Consider the following 18,684-nt stretch of genomic DNA (forward strand, 5'->3'; position numbering starts at 1 on the left):
TACAAAGAGATTTAATTGACTTATCTGACTCTTATCTTGAGAAGAGAGACATGGCGATGGAGGGGATTGTGGTTGCGGAGAAAAGCACAAGGGTGAACAATAAAAACGCTCTTAGCAACTGTAGTATAGATAATAAGAATAAGTGTAATAAATGTAACAATGATTATTGTAATACTGTTGAATGTACAACTATTAACCTATGCAAGTTGCACCCCATGTCAAACTTCCCTCAGGAATACCAACAAGAAAGGGAGTCCAGAACGATGTCGGCACCCCTTCCAACAACCATCACACAAGACATCCAGGTGGACGCGACCAAATTGGTAAAGGCAATAATCAAACCCCCTAACGGAGGGTCAGGTGAGGTCGTGTCCACAGGTACGTACAATGTTTCATATCACGCACCTACAGATGTACCACATATTGTAAGACCAACACAAGATGATGTAGCTGAGTTTGATCCGGTCAGGGTGATTGCAGTCCCCAATGGGAAGACTGACGATCAGAGAATCATTCCCGTCAAGGACAGTACAATGCGCTGTCTCTGGTCCCGGACCGAATTGAGATCAATTATGTCTGAATTTCCTGATCCTAGGAAAAATCTAGCAGCATGTCAGAGATTTGTTAAAGAACTAGGAAACTCCACAGAACCCACCAACAAAGATTGGCGGACAGTGCTGAGGGTATGTTTGCCCTCCAGTGTTGACCCTGCGAAATTTATTGCTGATTGTAAATTAGACACGGAGGCACCTTGTACGGAGGAACACAATCAGGAATGTATTAAGCAGATCAACCAACAGTTAGAAGTATATTTTCCAACCATTGGCGAGTGGAACATAATCTTCTCCATAAGACAAAGGGAAGGGGAAAGTATTTCTCATTATTTCAATCGAACACTGCAAATAATGGCTAGAAACACTGGGATCACAGACATCAAGACAAATGCACAATATAAAGGAATAGTGGGTAAAGCATTAATAAATGGTTTAAATGATGAATTAAGAATAAGGGTACAGACCACCAACCCAGACTGGAAAGATATCTCGGTGGCCGCATTAAGAGAGGCCATCATTAATCATGAGCAGAACATCAGCAAGCACGGGGAAGCAAAGGAGCCTCAGGTCCCTGTGGGTAAGTCAAAGGTGACTAGGTGTTATAACTGCCAGGAGGAAGGTCATTATGCAAGAGATTGCAGGCCTAGAAGCACACACAAGGTATATGCACCCCCTAGACAACAACATAACCATAATACCCAAAGAAGCAGGGAGATACAGGGAAAGCGGTTGAGGGTGATGAGCATCCAAGCGTTTGAAGAGGCATCAAATCAGCCAAGACCCCAGTTCACTGACACTTGGAGAAAGCCAAGGGTTTGTTACCATTGTAGAAGAGAAGGGTATTACGCCAGCAACTGTAATAACTCACATAAAGTTAGACCCCCTAGACCAAGAAATGAGCAAAATTACAACACACACCATTATAATCAAGGATCATATAGTGAGGATTTTGAGCCACACCCATGGTAAGTAGTCAAGAAAGGTGATCATTAAGACTGGAGGTAAGCCTGAGGTAACGGTTAATAAAATGGGAGGCCATTCACTGAAGACACAGGAATGACCAGGTGAAACGTTGTAAATGTATTTGTGAAAAATGTTTTTTTTTCTCTCTCTCTATCCCCATCTCTGACGATTATTGGTAAGAATTCACACATTGCATATCCACTTGGTCCTTGCAGAAGTCTACCAAACCCCAGCATGACCTATACGCCACAATGTATTTCTGGCCAGATACAGACAGTGGAGTAATGCAGGTGCTGGTGGGGAGGGACTGCTCAAGGAGACCATTAGACACGTAGATATGACAGCCTAATAAGTCTGACAATGTTTTTCTAATGCTGACAATGTTTTCTTAATGTTGACAATGTTTAAAAATGCTTTGTTTCTCTTCTCTTATTGATGGTTATTGTCGAATTATGTAATGTATATATGCACATGAATTGTTCTCTGTCTCTTTTGTTTTTTTATTTTCTCTCTCTTCTCACTCATGTTTTCATGGTTTGAAGATGGTATGGCACCCCTCAGTTGGACCAATGGTAATGCCAGATTTTTGCTCCTTACAGAAAGATCGCTGCTTAGGAAGGAATATTGCATCACCAGAATGTTCATTTTGAAGACTGAGAGACAGCACCTTCGAGAGGACAGCAGAACAAGAAGAACAACAAGACGAGAGAACTTATTATCGTAACAAGTTCTCTCCCCCTCAAACTGATTTTCTTATACCCCCCTTTACAAATTTCTTCTTTTCTCCTCCTGTAAGATGGACTTGCCCCAAGAGACTGTGATATGGATCTTCCTGTCGACCCTGATGTTGACCAGAGCAGTCTGTTTCGGTGAGAGTACCAGTGAGGTCGAGGAAGGATCCAGAAAGGTTCTAATGACTGAGACGGAGGTGTAAATTTCCCATAGCAACCCAATCACCAAGCAAAGGCAAGTACCGGGCACGATCTAACAACCATGTTATTTGTAAACATTTTGAAGGATTGTTAGTTTAAGAAGAAAGACCGTATCTGTAGGCTCTGTAACAATAATGCCAATCCAGTTTTAATAACCATATGGACCAGCATCCATTGAGTGACTATCACTCCTTAGTGGGTAGCGTGTTAAATAAAACAGATTGTTGGGTATGCTCTCAAGTACCTCAGGGTCATAGCAAATCAGGGCTAGTACCATTTCCTTTAACGATAGGGGAGGTACTTGAGTTAGATGGTGGGAGACCGGTGGACCGGAGGTTTAATATCTCCAGCCCTCCTAGTTTGAAGCTCCACCAATACCACGTGGATAGGTCCCTATTATGTTTTAACATCTCCAATCCCAGAAAGCCGGGAAATTGGGAAGTGTCATGGAGTGACCACACCATGACCTTTTCACACAGAGCAGATAGAATGCCTACAGATACAGAGCTTGTACGCCACATAGCCAGTAGAGGAAAATCTTTCAGGTATAGATATACCTTAGGAAATAGGATTACTAGAGTTGGAGAAGTATCACCAGGATACTGTGCACATATCGTACAACCTGATACATGTATTAAGCAGATGGAAGAATTAGGGTTAGGAGATTTCACCTGGAAGGTGTGTAATATGGTAATGTCCTTCTCCGTCCCATATGTTCTCCCCGATGATGCATATTTCATATGCGGGAGAAAGGCGTACAAGTGGCTTGCCCCAAACTCTGAAGGATTGTGTTATATTGGAAAAGTATTGCCTGAAGTGATGACTGTAACACATGACAAAATGAAAGACATACACCGTGGTGCCCAAGCTCCTTATACTCACACTCATTACGAGCACCTTGTTAAAAGACAACTGTCAGAAAGGTTAGAGCATCCGGCCTCTGATCTGATCCATGAATCCACCGGGATTCAGGTTCTGGTGGCGTTAGATTTCACTCGCACCGCTCGAGGAGTGATGAATTATAGATACATTTCCGCACTCGCCAATTTGTTAGATAATATCACTGAAATGTATGATGACACGTTTAGATACACTGGAAGAGAACTTCAAGCCTATAAAACAGAACTGGTACAGCATAGAATGGTTCTTAATTACCTCACAGCAGTGACAGGCGGATATTGTGTTACATTGGCAACACAGTACGGCGTGAAGTGTTGCACGTATATCACGAATAGCACCGAGGATCCGGTAGAGGTCATAGACCAAAAGATGGACGATATTCTCCAATTAAAGTGGGAATTTCGCCGAAAACACAATCTCACTCTTGCTGCTGTGGGTAATGAGCTGACTGGTTGGGTGTCATGGTTGAACCCGCGAAATTGGTTCTCTGGTTTAGGAGACTGGGCTCAAGGAGTCATAATGGATGTTGGGAAGTTTCTCCTATGTATCTTAGGTGTCGTTATATCGATTGGATTGATATTTAGATGCGGGCAGGCTTTAATGAGGTGCAAACAAAGTACCAGAGTGATGAGTTTGAGGAGTGAGGAAACTGTAATTAACCTGGATTTGATTTACGACCCAACGATAGAAACAATGAGGTGATGAAAATGCGATTATACGGTCCGTTTCTTTCACCTGTTTTTCTGCTTTTCTCCAAGATAAAAAGACCCCCTTGGACGAGGAAGTTGACGAGACGCTATACAGACAACGGATTGACCAAAGAAGAAGTTTTGACCACTTGAGAAACGGACATTTGATGAACTTTGCCATGGATCCCCAGTTTCCCTAGAATTCTTAAACTTACGCTAGCCCAACATTTTTTGTAAATCTGATGGCATTGACAAAGCTTATTGCTCACGCCTAATGAGCAAAACAGCGCAAAGAAGACGACTTTCAACTGATACCGAACAAAACTTCGACCGACAGATGTACATTAACCTGACATAGAATACCACTGCATTTTCCATAAGTGTTTATATCTTCATCTCTACAACCCTCAGGTAATGACACACATAGTCGATAGGAAATACAGGCACAGATATCAGCAACCACATACCTCCCCTATTCATGTATCATCAACTAAAATGTGCTTCCCCATTTTGTTACAACTGAAAGCCGAAATGAGCTCGGTAGAGTTTGACAGCCCATCCACAGACCCTTAATACGGGATGAGAAGGAATTCAAATGTATACTTCGCAATACCTCGAAGCTTGATTTACAACACGTACGGCACGATGATACATGACCCCCCAAACATGGACTCATACACACATGCTTCTGCTATCTCACTAGGTCATACCCTCCTCACACCTACTCCTCTCTCCTCCCCTACCCAACCATGGAAATGAATTAACCCCTGACATATATTTTTCTCCTTTTGAAATGTTTTAGAAGGTGGCAGTTATTATTGACTGCCAAAGGGTGGACTGTCAAAGTCAGAAAAATATCCCTATACACGCTGCCATATTTGCACCTCACACTGGTCCGCGCTGCGCATGCGTGTGCTTTCCCGTGATAGCGCATACCCGTTGTTGCGTGCACCCGCTCGCACTCGGTATGCGTATTTACGGTAAAGAGTATGTAGTCGTAGCGTGCGACCCAATCGTTACATATTTTCACAATTAATGTAGTTTATAGATCATGGTCCCTTTGATATATTCTGAAAGTTTGGTTAATATAGAATGTCCCTGAACGGAGGAATCCCTCTTTGCATTGTACGAAGGGTCTAACAGGAGTCATACGGCAGTGTTTGGTACCCATCGGAAGAGTATTTAAATAGCAATATTCCGGTGTTGGTTTGGAGCGGATCAATCGCTCGTGCGAATAGTTATGAACATAAGAAGTTTATGTTCATTTACTATTATTTGTTCTTACTTAATCATGCGGCGGGAAACCTAGTTTCCCACCCACCTGAACAGTTGGAAACAGTCACAGCCCACCTGTATGAAACAACCTATGACCTTTTGTTATAATGCGAAGCCGAATTCCTGTGTCCAATGGACGATAAGATTGTAGGGACCATTAGATTGCATTGTGTGTGGAGCATAAAAGACGGGCCTGTGGCATCCAGCTTACACTTCTCTTCAAACGGTTCTCATTGCTGATAATCGGGAAGCTGGATGTCCAGAGGCGCTTGCGATCGTTTCCCCTTGTGCGTAAGTTTTCTCCGTAATCATATTGTCTTACTGTGAGCCGTCTTCTCTCTCTCTCTTCTCTCTCTCTCTTTTCTCTCTCTCTCTCTCTCTCTCGTATATTCCTTTAAGTATATTGTATTGTATTATATTTCCTGTGCAGTTATCTGGTTAGTTGGTTTATGTTATACTGTAGTGTATGCTTTGTACTGTGATTCTTTTTGCAAGTAATAGTCATAATACATATAATAGGTTTCGGACCCTAAGCCAGGTATCTGTGTATTCTTTATAGTGTTAAGTATTCTCTGAGCGTCGGTGACGCTCAAGCAGCTTTGTAGGTAATCAGGTTACACAAGGTTGCACTTACACATTGTCTCCACACTAAGGTTTACTGTGTATTTCATTGCTGAAGGTATAGATATAAAGGTTTAACGTTGTGAGCGTCTGCATCGCTGGTGATCTCCTCGTGGTCCCGAGCGTCCGCTACGCTATAGCTAATCATTACGTTAGTCGGCAGCCAATAGCGTGCCTGCCTGTGATCACTAAGCTGTAAGCGAACGTGACGCTTGAGCGTCTCGACTACGGCTGAGCGATCGCTACGCAACTTGCGTACCCTTACGGTACTTCTTACGTAGATAGCGTACAGTGTTCTTAGACCTCTTAAAGGATATTATATAAGATAAAAATTCAGCTTTATCAATACGTATGTCTATGTTCCTCGCCCACCCTGCACAGCCCACTCTCACCCTGTACACCCCCTCTACCCCTGTACACCCCACTCTCACCATGCACAACCCACTCTCACCCTGCACAACCCACTCTCACCCTGCACAACCCCTTCTTACCGAGTGTCCTCTCTCACCCTGTACACCCACCTCTCACCCTGTAAATCCCCCTCTCACCCTGCATCCTCTCTCACCCTGTATGAATCCCTCTAACCTTGCATCCTCTATCACCCTGTGCTCCCCCCTCTCACCCTGCGTCCCCTCCCACCCTGCGTCCTCTCTCACCCTGTACACCCCCTTCTCACCCTGTACACCCCCCTCTCACCCTACACATACCCTTCTCACCCTGCGTCCTCTCCCACACTGCACTCTCCCTCTCACCTGGTGCCCCTCTCCCACCCTGCAACCCTCTCCCACGCAGTGTCCCAATCCCCAATATGATCCTCTTCCACCCAGCATCCCTCCCTTCTTCTGTCCCTCTCCCTATTATGTCCTCCTCCCACCCAATGCCCCCACCCCCCTCCGTCTTTCTTCCACCATGTGTACTCCCTCTCATCCAGTGACTCTTAAGGACATGCCCCTTTTTCAGCGCACGTGCCTTTGACGTGCGCAACAGTACACACCAGAGTGGAACCTGTACCCCTTTAAATTTCCATACCCTCACTTCAAAATTCCCACTCCGATCACTATATATATATACAGGTACAGTATCTCTTATCCAAAATGCTTGGGACCAGAGGTATTTTGGATATCGGATTTTTTCGTATTTTGGAATAATTGCATACCATAATGAGATATCATGGTGATGGGACCTAAATCTAAGCACAGAATGCATTTATGTTTCATATACACATTATACACACAACCTGAAGGTCATTTTAGCCAATATTTTTTATAATTTTGTGCATTAAACAAAGTGTGTCTGCATTCACGCAATTCATTTATGTTTCATATACACCTTATACACACAGCCTGAAGGTCATTTAATACAATATTTTTAATAACTTTGTGTATTAAACAAAGTTTGTGTACATTGAGCCATCAAAAAACAAAGGTTTCACTATTTCGCTCTCACTCAAAAAAGTCCGTATTTCGGAATATTCCGTATTTCGGAATATTTGGATATGGGATACTCAACCTGTATATATATATCTAATTCATCTGCCTGCCTCTTAGTCTGAAGTGCGCCGGGCCCCCTATAGCCTTAATCCGGCTCTGGGCAGTGGGCACAGGATATCGCTGTCTGCAGTAGAGGAGAGCAGGCAGTGCTGACGATGGAGAGTACACTGCTGCGATGCAGAGAGAATGGGGAGACAGGAAACAAGGAAGAGGCAGCAGGACAGCTCTGGAGACTGGTGAGTTAAGTGAGCGCAATATAATGTGTAAAAAAAGGGGATGCTGTCTGCCATAATGTGTAAAATATGGGACGCTGTCTGCCGTAATGTGTAAAAAGGGAACTGTCTACCGTAATGTGTAAAAAGTAGGGATGTGCACCTGAAATTTTTCGGGTTTTGTGTTTTGGTTTTGGGTTCGGTTCCGTGGTCGTGTTTTGGGTTCGACCGCGTTTTGGCAAAACCTCACCGAATTTTTTTTGTCGGATTCGGGTGTGTTTTGGATTCGGGTGTTTTTTCCAAAAAACCATAAAAAACAGCTTAAATCATAGAATTTGGGGGTCATTTTGATCCCATAGTATTAATAACCTCAATAACCATAATTTCCACTCATTTTCAGTCTATTCTGAACACCTCACAATATTATTGTTAGTCCTAAAATTTGCACCGAGATCGCTGGATGGCTAAGCTAAGCGACCCAAGTGGCCGACACAAACACCTGGCCCATCTAGGAGTGGCACTGCAGTGTCAGGTAGGATGGCCCTTCCAAAAACTACTCCCCAAACAGCACATGACGCAAAGAAAAAAAGAGGCGCAATGAGGTAGCTGTGTGAGTAAGCTAAGCGACCCTAGTGGCCGACACAAACACCAGGCCCATCTGGGAGTGGCACTGCAGTGTCACGCAGGATGGCCCTTCCAAAAACTACTCCCCAAACAGCACATGACGCAAAGAAAAAAAGAGGCGCAATGAGGTAGCTGTGTGAGTAAGCTAAGCGACCCTAGTGGCCGACACAAACACCTGGCCCATCTAGGAGTGGCACTGCAGTGTCAGGCAGGATGGCCCTTCCAAAAACTACTCCCCAAACAGCACATGACGCAAAGAAAAAAAGAGGCGCAATGAGGTAGCTGTGTGAGTAAGCTAAGTGACCCTAGTGGCCGACACAAACACCTGGCCCATCTAGGAGTGGCACTGCAGTGTCAGGCAGGATGGCCCTTCCAAAACTACTCCCCAAACAGCACATGACGCAAAGAAAAAAAGAGGCGCAATGAGGTAGCTGTGTGAGTAAGCTAAGCGACCCTAGTGGCCGACACAAACACCTGGCCCATCTAGGAGTGGCACTGCAGTGTCAGGCAGGATGGCCCTTCCAAAAAATACTCCCCAAACAGCACATGACGCAAAGAAAAATGAAAGAAAAAAGAGGTGCAAGATGGAATTGTCCTTGGGCCCTCCCACCCACCCTTATGTTGTATAAACAGGACATGCACACTTTAACCAACCCATCTTTTCAGCGACAGGGTCTGCCACACGACTGTGACTGAAATGACATGTTGGTTTGGGCCCCCCCCAAAAAAGAAGCAATCAATCTCTACTTGCACAAACTGGCTCTACAGAGGCAAGATGTCCACCTCATCATCATCGTCCGATTCATCACCCCTTTCACTGTGTACATCCCCCTCCTCACAGATTATTAATTCGTCCCCACTGGAATCCACCATCTCAGATCCCCGTGTACTTTCTGGAGGCAATTGCTGCTGGTGAATGTCTCCATGGAGTAATTGATTATAATTCATTTTAATGAACATCATCTTCTCCACATTTTCTGGAAGTAACCTCGTACGCCGATTGCTGACAAGGTGAGCGGCGGCACTAAACACTCTTTCGGAGTACACACTGGAGAGAGGGCAACTTAAGTAGAATAAAGCCAGTTTGTGCAAGGGCCTCCAAATTGCCTATTTTCCCTGCCAGTATACGTACGGACTGTCTGACGTGCCTACTTGGATGCGGTCACTCATATAATCCTCCACCATTCTTTCAATGGTGAGAGAATCATATGCAGTGACAGTAGACGACATGTCAGTAATCGTTGGCAGGTCCTTCAGTCCGGACCAGATGTCAGCATCAGCAGTCGCTCCAGACTGCCCTGCATCACCGCCAGCGGGTGGGCTCGGAATTCGTAGCCTTTTCCTCGCACCCCCAGTTGCGGGAGAATGTGAAGGAGGAGATGTTGACAGGTCGCGTTCCGCTTGACTTGACAATTTTCTCACCAGCAGTTCTTTGAACCCCTGCAGACTTGTGTCTGCCGGAAAGAGAGATCCAACGTAGGTTTTAAATCTAGGATCGAGCACGGTGGCCAAAATGTAGTGCTCTAATTTCAACAGATTGACCGCACGTGAATCCTTGTTAAGCGAATGAAGGGCTCCATCCACAAGTCCCACATGCCTAGCGGAATCGCTCTGTTTTAGCTCCTCCTTCAATGCCTCCAGCTTCTTCTGCAAAAGCCTGATGAGGGGAATGACCTGACTCAGGCTGGCAGTGTCTGAACTGACTTCACGTGTGGCAAGTTCAAAGGGCAGCAGAACCTTGCACAACGTTGAAATCATTCTCCACTGCGCTTGAGACAGGTGCATTCCACCTCCTTTGCCTATATCGTGGGCAGATGTATAGGCTTGAATGGTCTTTTGCTGCTCCTCCATCCTCTGAAGCATATAGAGGGTTGAATTCCACCTCGTTACCACCTCTTGCTTCAGATGATGGCAGGGCAGGTTCAGGTTTTTTTGGTGGTGCTCCAGTCTTCTGTACGCGGTGCCTGCACGCCAAAAGTGGCCCGCAATTCTTCTGGCCACCGACAGCATCTCTTGCACGCCCCTGTCGTTTTTTAAATAATTCTGCACCACCAAATTCAAGGTATGTGCAAAACATGGGACGTGCTGGAATTTGCCCAGATGTAATGCGCGCACAATATTGCTGGCGTTGTCCGATGTCACAAATCCCCAGGAGAGTTCAATTGGGGTAAGCCATTCTGCGATGATCTTCCTCAGTTGTCGTAAGAGGTTTTCAGCTGTTTGCGTATACTGGAAAGCGGTGATACAAAGCGTAGCCTGCCTAGGAACGAGTTGGCGTTTGCGAGATCCTGCTACTGGTGCCGCCGCTGCTGTTCTTGCAGCGGGAGGCAATACATCTACCCAGTGGGCTGTCACAGTCATGTAGTCCTGAGTCTGCCCTGCTCCACTTGTCCACATGTCCGTGGTTAAGTGGACATTGGGTACAACTGCATTTTTTAGGACACTGGTGAGTCTTTTTCTGACGTCCGTGTACATTCTCGGTATCGCCTGCCTAGAGAAGTGGAACCTAGATGGTATTTGGTAACGGGGGCACACTGCCTCAATAAATTGTCTAGTTACCTGTGAACTAACGGCGGATACCGGACGCTTGTCTAACACCAACATAGTTGTCAAGGCCTCAGTTATCCGCTTTGCAGCAGGATGACTGCTGTGATATTTCATCTTCCTCGCAAAGGACTGTTGGACAGTCAATTGCTTACTGGAAGTAGTACAAGTGGTCTTCCGACTTCCCCTCTGGGATGACGATCGACTCCCAGCAGCAACAACAGCAGCGCCAGCAGCAGTAGGCATTACACTCAAGGATGCATCGGAGGAATCCCAGGCAGGAGAGGACTCGTCAGACTTGCCAGTTACATGGCCTGCAGGACTATTGGCTTTCCTGGGTAAGGAGGAAATTGACACTGAGGGAGTTGGTGGTGTGGTTTGCGCGAGCTTGGTTACAAGAGGAAGGGATTTACTGGTCAGTGGACTGCTTCCGCTGTCGCCCAAAGTTTTTGAACTTGTCACTGACTTATTATGAATGCGCTGCAGGTGACGTATAAGGGAGGATGTTCCGAGGTGGTTAACGACCTTACCCCTACTTATTACAGCTTGACAAAAGCAACACACGGCTTGACACCTGTTGTGCGCATTTCTGTTGAAATACTTCCACACTGAAGAGCTGATTTTTTTGGTATTTTCACCAGGCATGTCAATGGCCATATTCCTCCCACGGACAACAGGTGTCTCCCCGGGTGCCTGACTTAAACAAACCACCTCACCATCAGAATCCTCCTTGTCAATTTCCTCCCCAGCCCAAGCAACACCCATATCCTCATCCTGGTGTACTTCAACACTGACATCTTCAATTTCACTATCAGGAACTGGACTGCGGGTGCTCCTTTCAACACTTGCAGGGGGCGTGCAAATGGTGGAAGGCGCAAGCTCTTCCCGTCCAGTGTTGGGAAGGTCAGGCATCGCAACCGACACAATTGGACTCTCCTTTGGGATTTGGGATTTCGAAGAACGCACAGTTCTTTGCTGTGCTTTTGCCGCAAGTCTTTTCTTTTTTCTAGCGAGAGGATGAGTGCTTCCATCCTCATGTGAAGCTGAACCACTAGCCATGAACATAGGCCAGGGCCTCAGCCGTTCCTTGTCACTCCGTGTTGTAAATGGCATATTGGCAAGTTTACGCTTCTCCTCAGACGCTTTTAATTTTGATTTTGGGTCATTTTTTTACTTATCTTTTGTGTTTTGGATTTTACCTGCTCTATACTATGACATTGGGCATCGGCCTTGGCAGACGACGTTGATGGCATTTCATCGTCTCGGCCATGACTAGTGGCAGCAGCTTCAGCACGAGGTGGAAGTGGATCTTGATCTTTCCCTATTTTTTTAACCTCCACATTTGTGTCCTCCATATTTTGCGCACAACTAAAAGCCACCACAGGTATACAATGTAGATGGATGGATAGTATAGTATTACTTATACTTATGGACGACGAGTGCACTGACGACACAGAGGTAGGTACAGCCGTGGCCTACCGTACTGCTGCTTAGTGCTTATATATATAATATACTGTATAACGGACCTGGTGGACACTGTCAGCAGACTGCTAAACTAGTATGAAGAAAGCAAAAAAAAAAAACACCACAGGTATACAATGTAGATGGATAGTATAGTATTACTTATACTTATGGACGACGAGTGACGACACAGAGGTAGGTACAGCCGTGGCCTACCGTACTGCTGCTTAGTGCTTATATATATGATATACTGTATAACGGACCTGGTGGACAGTGTCAGCAGACTGCTAAACTAGTATGAAGAAAGGAAAAAAAAAACACCACAGGTATACAATGTAGATGGATGGATAATATAGTATTACTTATACTTATGGACGACGAGTGATGACACAGAGGTAGGTACAGCCGTGGCCTACCGTACTGCTGCTTAGTGCTTATATATATGATATACTGTATAACGGACCTGGTGGACAGTGTCAGCAGACTGCTAAACTAGTATGAAGAAAGAAAAAAAAAACACCACAGGTATACACTGTAGATGGATGGATAGTATAGTATTACTTATACTTATGGACGACGAGTGACGACACAGAGGTAGGTACAGCCGTTGCCTACCGTACTGCTGCTTAGTGCTTTTATATATAATATACTGTATAACGGACCTGGTGGACACTGTCAGCAGACTGCTAAACTAGTATGAAGAAAGAAAAAAAAAACACCACAGGTATACAATGTAGATGGATGGATAGTATAGTATTACTTATACTTATGGACGATGAGTGACGACACAGAGGTAGGTACAGCCGTGGCCTACCGTACTGCTGCTTAGTGCTTAATTATATATATAATATACTGTATAACGGACCTGGTGGACACTGTCAGCAGACTGCTAAACAAACTAGCATGAAGAAAGAAAAAAAAAACACCACAGTGTTTTTCAGGCAGACAAACGTATACTGGACTGGTGGTCACTGTCAGCAAAACTGTGCACTGTACTCCTGCTATAACTGCTCCCCAGTCCCCACAATTAGGCAGTGTGAGCAGTGCACTCAGCACAGATATATCATGCAGCAGTGCAGCACACTGAGTGAGCACAGATATGGTGGAGCGTTTTTTTTCAGGCAGAGAAACAACGGATTAAACTCAAAACCCTGCACTGTACTCCCTAACAGCTGCTCCCCGTCCCCAATCCTCCCCACAATTAAAACTAAGTCACTCAGTTTTTTTTTTCTAATACAACGGAGAGGACGCCAGCCACGTCCTCTCCCTATCAATCTCAATGCACGTGTGAAAATGGCGGCGACGCGCGGCTCCTTATATAGAATCCGAGTCTGGCGAGAATCCGACAGCGGCATGATGACGTTCGGGCGCGCTCGGGTTAACCGAGCAAGGCGGGAGGATCCGAGTCGCTCGGACCCGTGTAAAAAAAAGGTGAAGTTCGGGTGGGCACGGATTCCGAGGAACCGAACCCGCTCATCACTAGTAAAAAGGGGCACGCTGTCTGCCGTAGTGTGTAAAAAAGGGGACGCTGTCTTCCGTAATGTGTAAAAAGGGGACGCTGTCTACCGTAATGTTTAAAAAGGGGACGCTGTCTGCCGTAATGTGTAAAAAGGGGACGCTGTCTACCATAATGTTTAAAAAGGGGACGCTGTCTGCTGTAATGTGTAAAAAGGGGGGTGCTGTCTGCTGTAATGTGTAAAAGGGGGACGCTGTCTGCCGTAATGTATAAAAGGGATCTACCTGGTGTAGTAGTGCTACTGTGCAGCGTAATATGATAATGGAGACTACTGTGCACCGTAGTATGAATTGGTATTATTTTGTGGCCACACCCCTTCCCCATGAAGCCAAGCCCCTATATATATTTTTTGCCAATGCCGTTTCTTGCACACAGCGTTAAAATGCATACTTACGGCACTGGCATAAGACAATGGAGTCTAGTGAGTAGCAAACCTTATCACCACAGTTAAAGTCAGAGTCCTGGATTTCAGCCTCTCACATTGGGGTAAATTTACTAAGATTCGTAATTTCCGAAAAAAGGTCAAAGTTCAATCACGAATGACATCGACAGTGTAAAACTGCAACTTTTTGAATTGATTACGATGGATTTACTAAGCTGTCGTATTCGGGTTTTTCTTTTCTTCCGATGACGATGTCATTCGTTTTTTTTTACCTATTTTTACGGCAGTGATTAGCAAAACACTGCCGTTTTTTTTTACAATCAATCTCGGCCGGATCTGTGTGATCCGTGCTGGGGTTCTTATTTTTTTTTTATTTAATTAAACAATGTAAAATAAAAATAAAAAATGCGTGGGGTCCCCCCTCCTAAGCATAACCAGCCTCGGGCTCTTTGAGCCGATCCTGGTTGCAAAAATATGGGGAAAAAAATGACAGGGGTTCCCCCATATTTAAGCAACCAGCATCGGGCTCTGCGCCTGGTCCTGGTCCCAAAAATACGGGGGACAAAAAGAGTAGGGGTCCCCCGTATTTTTAAAACCAGCACCGGGCTCCACTAGCTGGACAGATAATGCCACAGCCGGGGGTCACTTTTATATAGTGCCCTGCGGCCGTGGCATCAAAAATCCAACTAGTCACCCCTGGCCGGGGTACCCTGGGGGAGTGGGGACCCCTTCAATCAAGGGGTCCCCCCCCCCAGCCACCCAAGGGCCAGGGGTGAAGCCCGAGGCTGTCCCCCCCCATCCAATGGGCTGCGGATGGGAGGGCTGATAGCCTTTGTTGTAAAATAAAAGATATTGTTTTTAGTAGCAGTACTACAAGTCCCAGCAAGCCTCCCCCGCATGCTGGTACTTGGAGAACCACAAGTACCAGCATGCGGCGGAAAAACGGGCCCGCTGGTACCTGTAGTACTACTACTAAAAAAATACCCAAAAAAAGACAAGACACACACACCGTGAAAGTATAATTTTATTACTTACATACACACATACATACATACTTACCTATGGCCCCACGCAGGTCGGTCCTCTTGTCCAGTAGAATCCAAGGGTACCTGTTGAATAAATTATACTCACGAGATCCAGGGATCCAGGCTCCTCGGCAAATCCAGGGTTAATCCACGTACTTGTTAAAAATAAAAAAACGGTATCCCGACCACGAACTGAAAGGGGACCCATGTTTGCACATGGGTCACCTTCCCACGAATGCCAGAAAGCCACTTTGACTTCTGTCTAAGTGGGTTTCTTCAGCCAATCAGGGAGTACCACGTTGTAGCACTCTCCTGATCAGCTGTGTGCTCTTGTCCTCACTGACAGGCAGCACACGGCAGTGTTACAATGTAGCGCCTATGCGCTACATTGTAACCAATGATGGGAACTTTCTGCCCTGCGGTTGACCTAAAGTGACGTCACCGCTGAGCTGAAAGTTCCCATCATTGGTTACAATGTAGCGCATAGGCGCTACATTGTAACACTGCCGTGTGCTGCCTGTCAGTGAGGACAGGACCACACAGCTGATCAGGAGAGTGCTACAACGTGGCGCTCCCTGATTGGCTGAAGAAACCCACTTAGCCAGAAGGCAAAGTGGGTGTCTTGCATTCGGGGAAAGGTGACCCATGTGCAAACATGGGTCCCCTTTCAGTTCGTGGTCGGGACACCGTTTTTTTATTTTTGGCAAGTACGTGGATTAACCCTGGATTTGCCGAGGAGCCTGGACCCCTGGATCTCGTGAGTATAATTTATTCAACAGGTACCCTTGGATTCTACTGGACAAGAGGACCGACCTGCGTGGGGCCATAGGTAAGTATGTATGTATGTGTGTATGTAAGTAATAAAATTATACTTTCACGGTGTGTGTGTCTTGTCTTTTTTTGGGTATTTTTTTAGTGGTAGTACTACAGGTACCAGCGGGCCCGTTTTTCCGCTGCATGCTGGTACTTGTGGTTCTCCAAGTACCAGCATGCGGGGGAGGCTTGCTGGGACTTGTAGTACTGCTAGTAAAAACAATATCTTTTATTTTACAACAAAGGCTATCAGCCCTCCCATCCGCAGCCCATTGGATGGGGGGGGGACAGCCTCGGGCTTCACCCCTGGCCCTTGGGTGGCTGGGGGGGGGACCCCTTGATTGAAGGGGTCCCCACTCCCCCAGGGTACCCCGGCCAGGGGTGACTAGTTGGATTTTTGATGCCACGGCCGCAGGGCGCTGTATAAAAGTGACCCCCGGCTGTGGCATTATCTGTCCAGCTAGTGGAGCCCGGTGCTGGTTTTAAAAATACGGGGGACCCCTACTCTTTTTGTCCCCCGTATTTTTGGGACCAGGACCAGGCGCAGAGCCCGATGCTGGTTGCTTAAATATGGGGGAACCCCTGTCATTTTTTTCCCCATATTTCTGCAACCAGGATCGGCTCAAAGAGCCCGAGGCTGGTTATGCGTAGGAGGGGGGACCCCACGCAATTTTTTTTAGCAAAAATAAGCACTTTCACACCCCTTCCCACTGATATACATGCACGGATCTCATGGATCCCTGCATGCATCTCAAATCACGGATAAAAAAAGCAGGTCTGTTTTTTTTTAGGACTTTTTTACGAGTTGTAATTTTTCACGGCAGTGTTTTGTGTTTTTTTGCTTTGCACTTCTTAGTAAATGACCGAGATTCATACTTAAACAGCCGCGTTTTGACCGATGGTGTATTCATTCGTAATTTTTTACCTGAACTAGCAAAAAATTACGAATGCCCTCATCACTGCCGTGATTAGTGTTTAGTAAATGACCGAGATTTACCGAGATGACACTTTGATGAAAAAACGGCATCTCGGTCAAAATCGGGAGCTTAGTAAATATACCCCACTGTGTTTATCCTTGGCTTAGAGTAGTATATCTCAGTGGAACCTCCTGGAACTGTGGGATCCAACCTTGGACACTCAGTGGGTCATCGGGCTAGGTGACCTCTTATGTGTGTCAGAACCCCTGGTCTGAGTTCAGAACCAGCTGAAGAGAATAAACACAGGAGAACTTTGTGATTTCAAGATTATCTGATTTACTTGTAAAATAGTTCCATATTTTATAGCACATTGCATGGGTTAATTCCTTTCACAGTTTCTTACTAAAGAGTTCCTCTTAAAATTTCTTGCTAAAGCTGGTTGGTTACCTATAAGATTCTGTTACTGAATAAGCTTAAGTTAGTAGCAAGATGGCTACTGAAGAACAACATGGCCGCTGACTATAAAATTAAATTTCTCAATGGTATTTTACAATGCAATTTATGTTTCAGTGACATGCGATAACTTCTATCAATGCAAATGTCAATTGCCTAAATAATAGAGCAGGCCAGGAGTAGTGCATAAATGTAAGAAATAACAATGTCTCAAAAAACAAACATTGCCACAATGTGCACCGATAAGAACATGAAATTAAATATAGTTGTTAGACCCCTGACATGTACTATCGGTGAGATTGGCATCTGTAGGGTAGTCAACATTGGTTATTTCACGGAATCACTGGTGCAGGGAGATAAGTGAGGAACTCAAATATTCTCCAAAACACGTTTGTAGACACTTGTGATCCCATCCAGGAAATCTGCTAGAACAATTAACTATTTTCATCTGAACTCCATTCCAGAAGGTATGCCTAGAAATGTTATTTGTTGCCTGGCCAGTGGTTTCTGAATTCAGATAATGGTTTGGATGTTCTTAGGGAAAATGCAGCCAACTTATTTTGCTCACATTTTTCATACTACACAGTATGTACTAAGCCCTGGCACTGGGTTTTGGTTTTGGCACCAGCAAAAGCTGTCATTACCCTAAAAAATCCTATGGGCTTCTTTCAATATCCTTCTTGAAAGAGATCCAATCAGATCCCTTCCAGCATCCCACGTGACCACAGCAGAACTCTGCACATGTGAAGAGGTAATCCTGGGGCCAAAACATGTAAGTAAAGTGGATCCTCTGCGGGATTGTGACACCTGTTCTTACCATCAATCACTGCAGCCTGTAATTGGCTGCAACACTCAGGGAGGCCTTCTGTTGCTTTTTTGAGGGTGATTTGATAAGTGTAGTACATTTCTATGAGATGGCACTACAGTCCCTTTGGTGATGTGATGCCTGCAAAGTTCTACTCTTTTAACCCCCCCAGGCTGAAATACAGCCAGAAGTGAAGCATTGTTCACTTTTGGTTGTGGTTTGAAGTGAGCCGTTTAGTAGTTGCCACAAGTATGATCAAAAACAAATTCTGTGATAAAACACTTTTATTTAAATAAGCCGACATTAGTGCATATCAGAGCAGAGTTAGACAAAGTTCATGATGACTTTACTCCTGTGTTGATGACTGTCTATTTCTGGATAGACAAGTTTAAATGTGGTCAAACCTGCAATTAAGACTTAGCATGCTCCGGACACCCAGTTGAGATCACCAAGTTAGATACAGTGGCAAAAATCCATGGTATCATTATGGAAGATCACTGAGTGTAGG

The 18,684-nt window shown here is 45.3% G+C and overlaps 1 protein-coding gene across 1 annotated transcript in view; it reads left to right on the forward strand.

Moving 5' to 3' along the window:
• The first annotated feature begins 905 nt into the window (after nucleotides 1-905).
• LOC135043679 (vomeronasal type-2 receptor 26-like) overlaps nucleotides 906-18,684 on the forward strand; it is a 75,672-nt gene continuing 57,893 nt past the window's right edge. Inside the window, exon 1 of the mRNA XM_063955145.1 lies at nucleotides 906-1,131. Coding sequence (XP_063811215.1) covers nucleotides 906-1,131 — 226 coding nt within the window. The remainder of the gene's footprint in view (nucleotides 1,132-18,684) is intronic.

This window comes from Pseudophryne corroboree, unplaced genomic scaffold (assembly GCF_028390025.1).
Source record: "Pseudophryne corroboree isolate aPseCor3 unplaced genomic scaffold, aPseCor3.hap2 scaffold_874, whole genome shotgun sequence".
Classification (NCBI taxonomy): Eukaryota; Metazoa; Chordata; class Amphibia; order Anura; family Myobatrachidae; genus Pseudophryne; species Pseudophryne corroboree.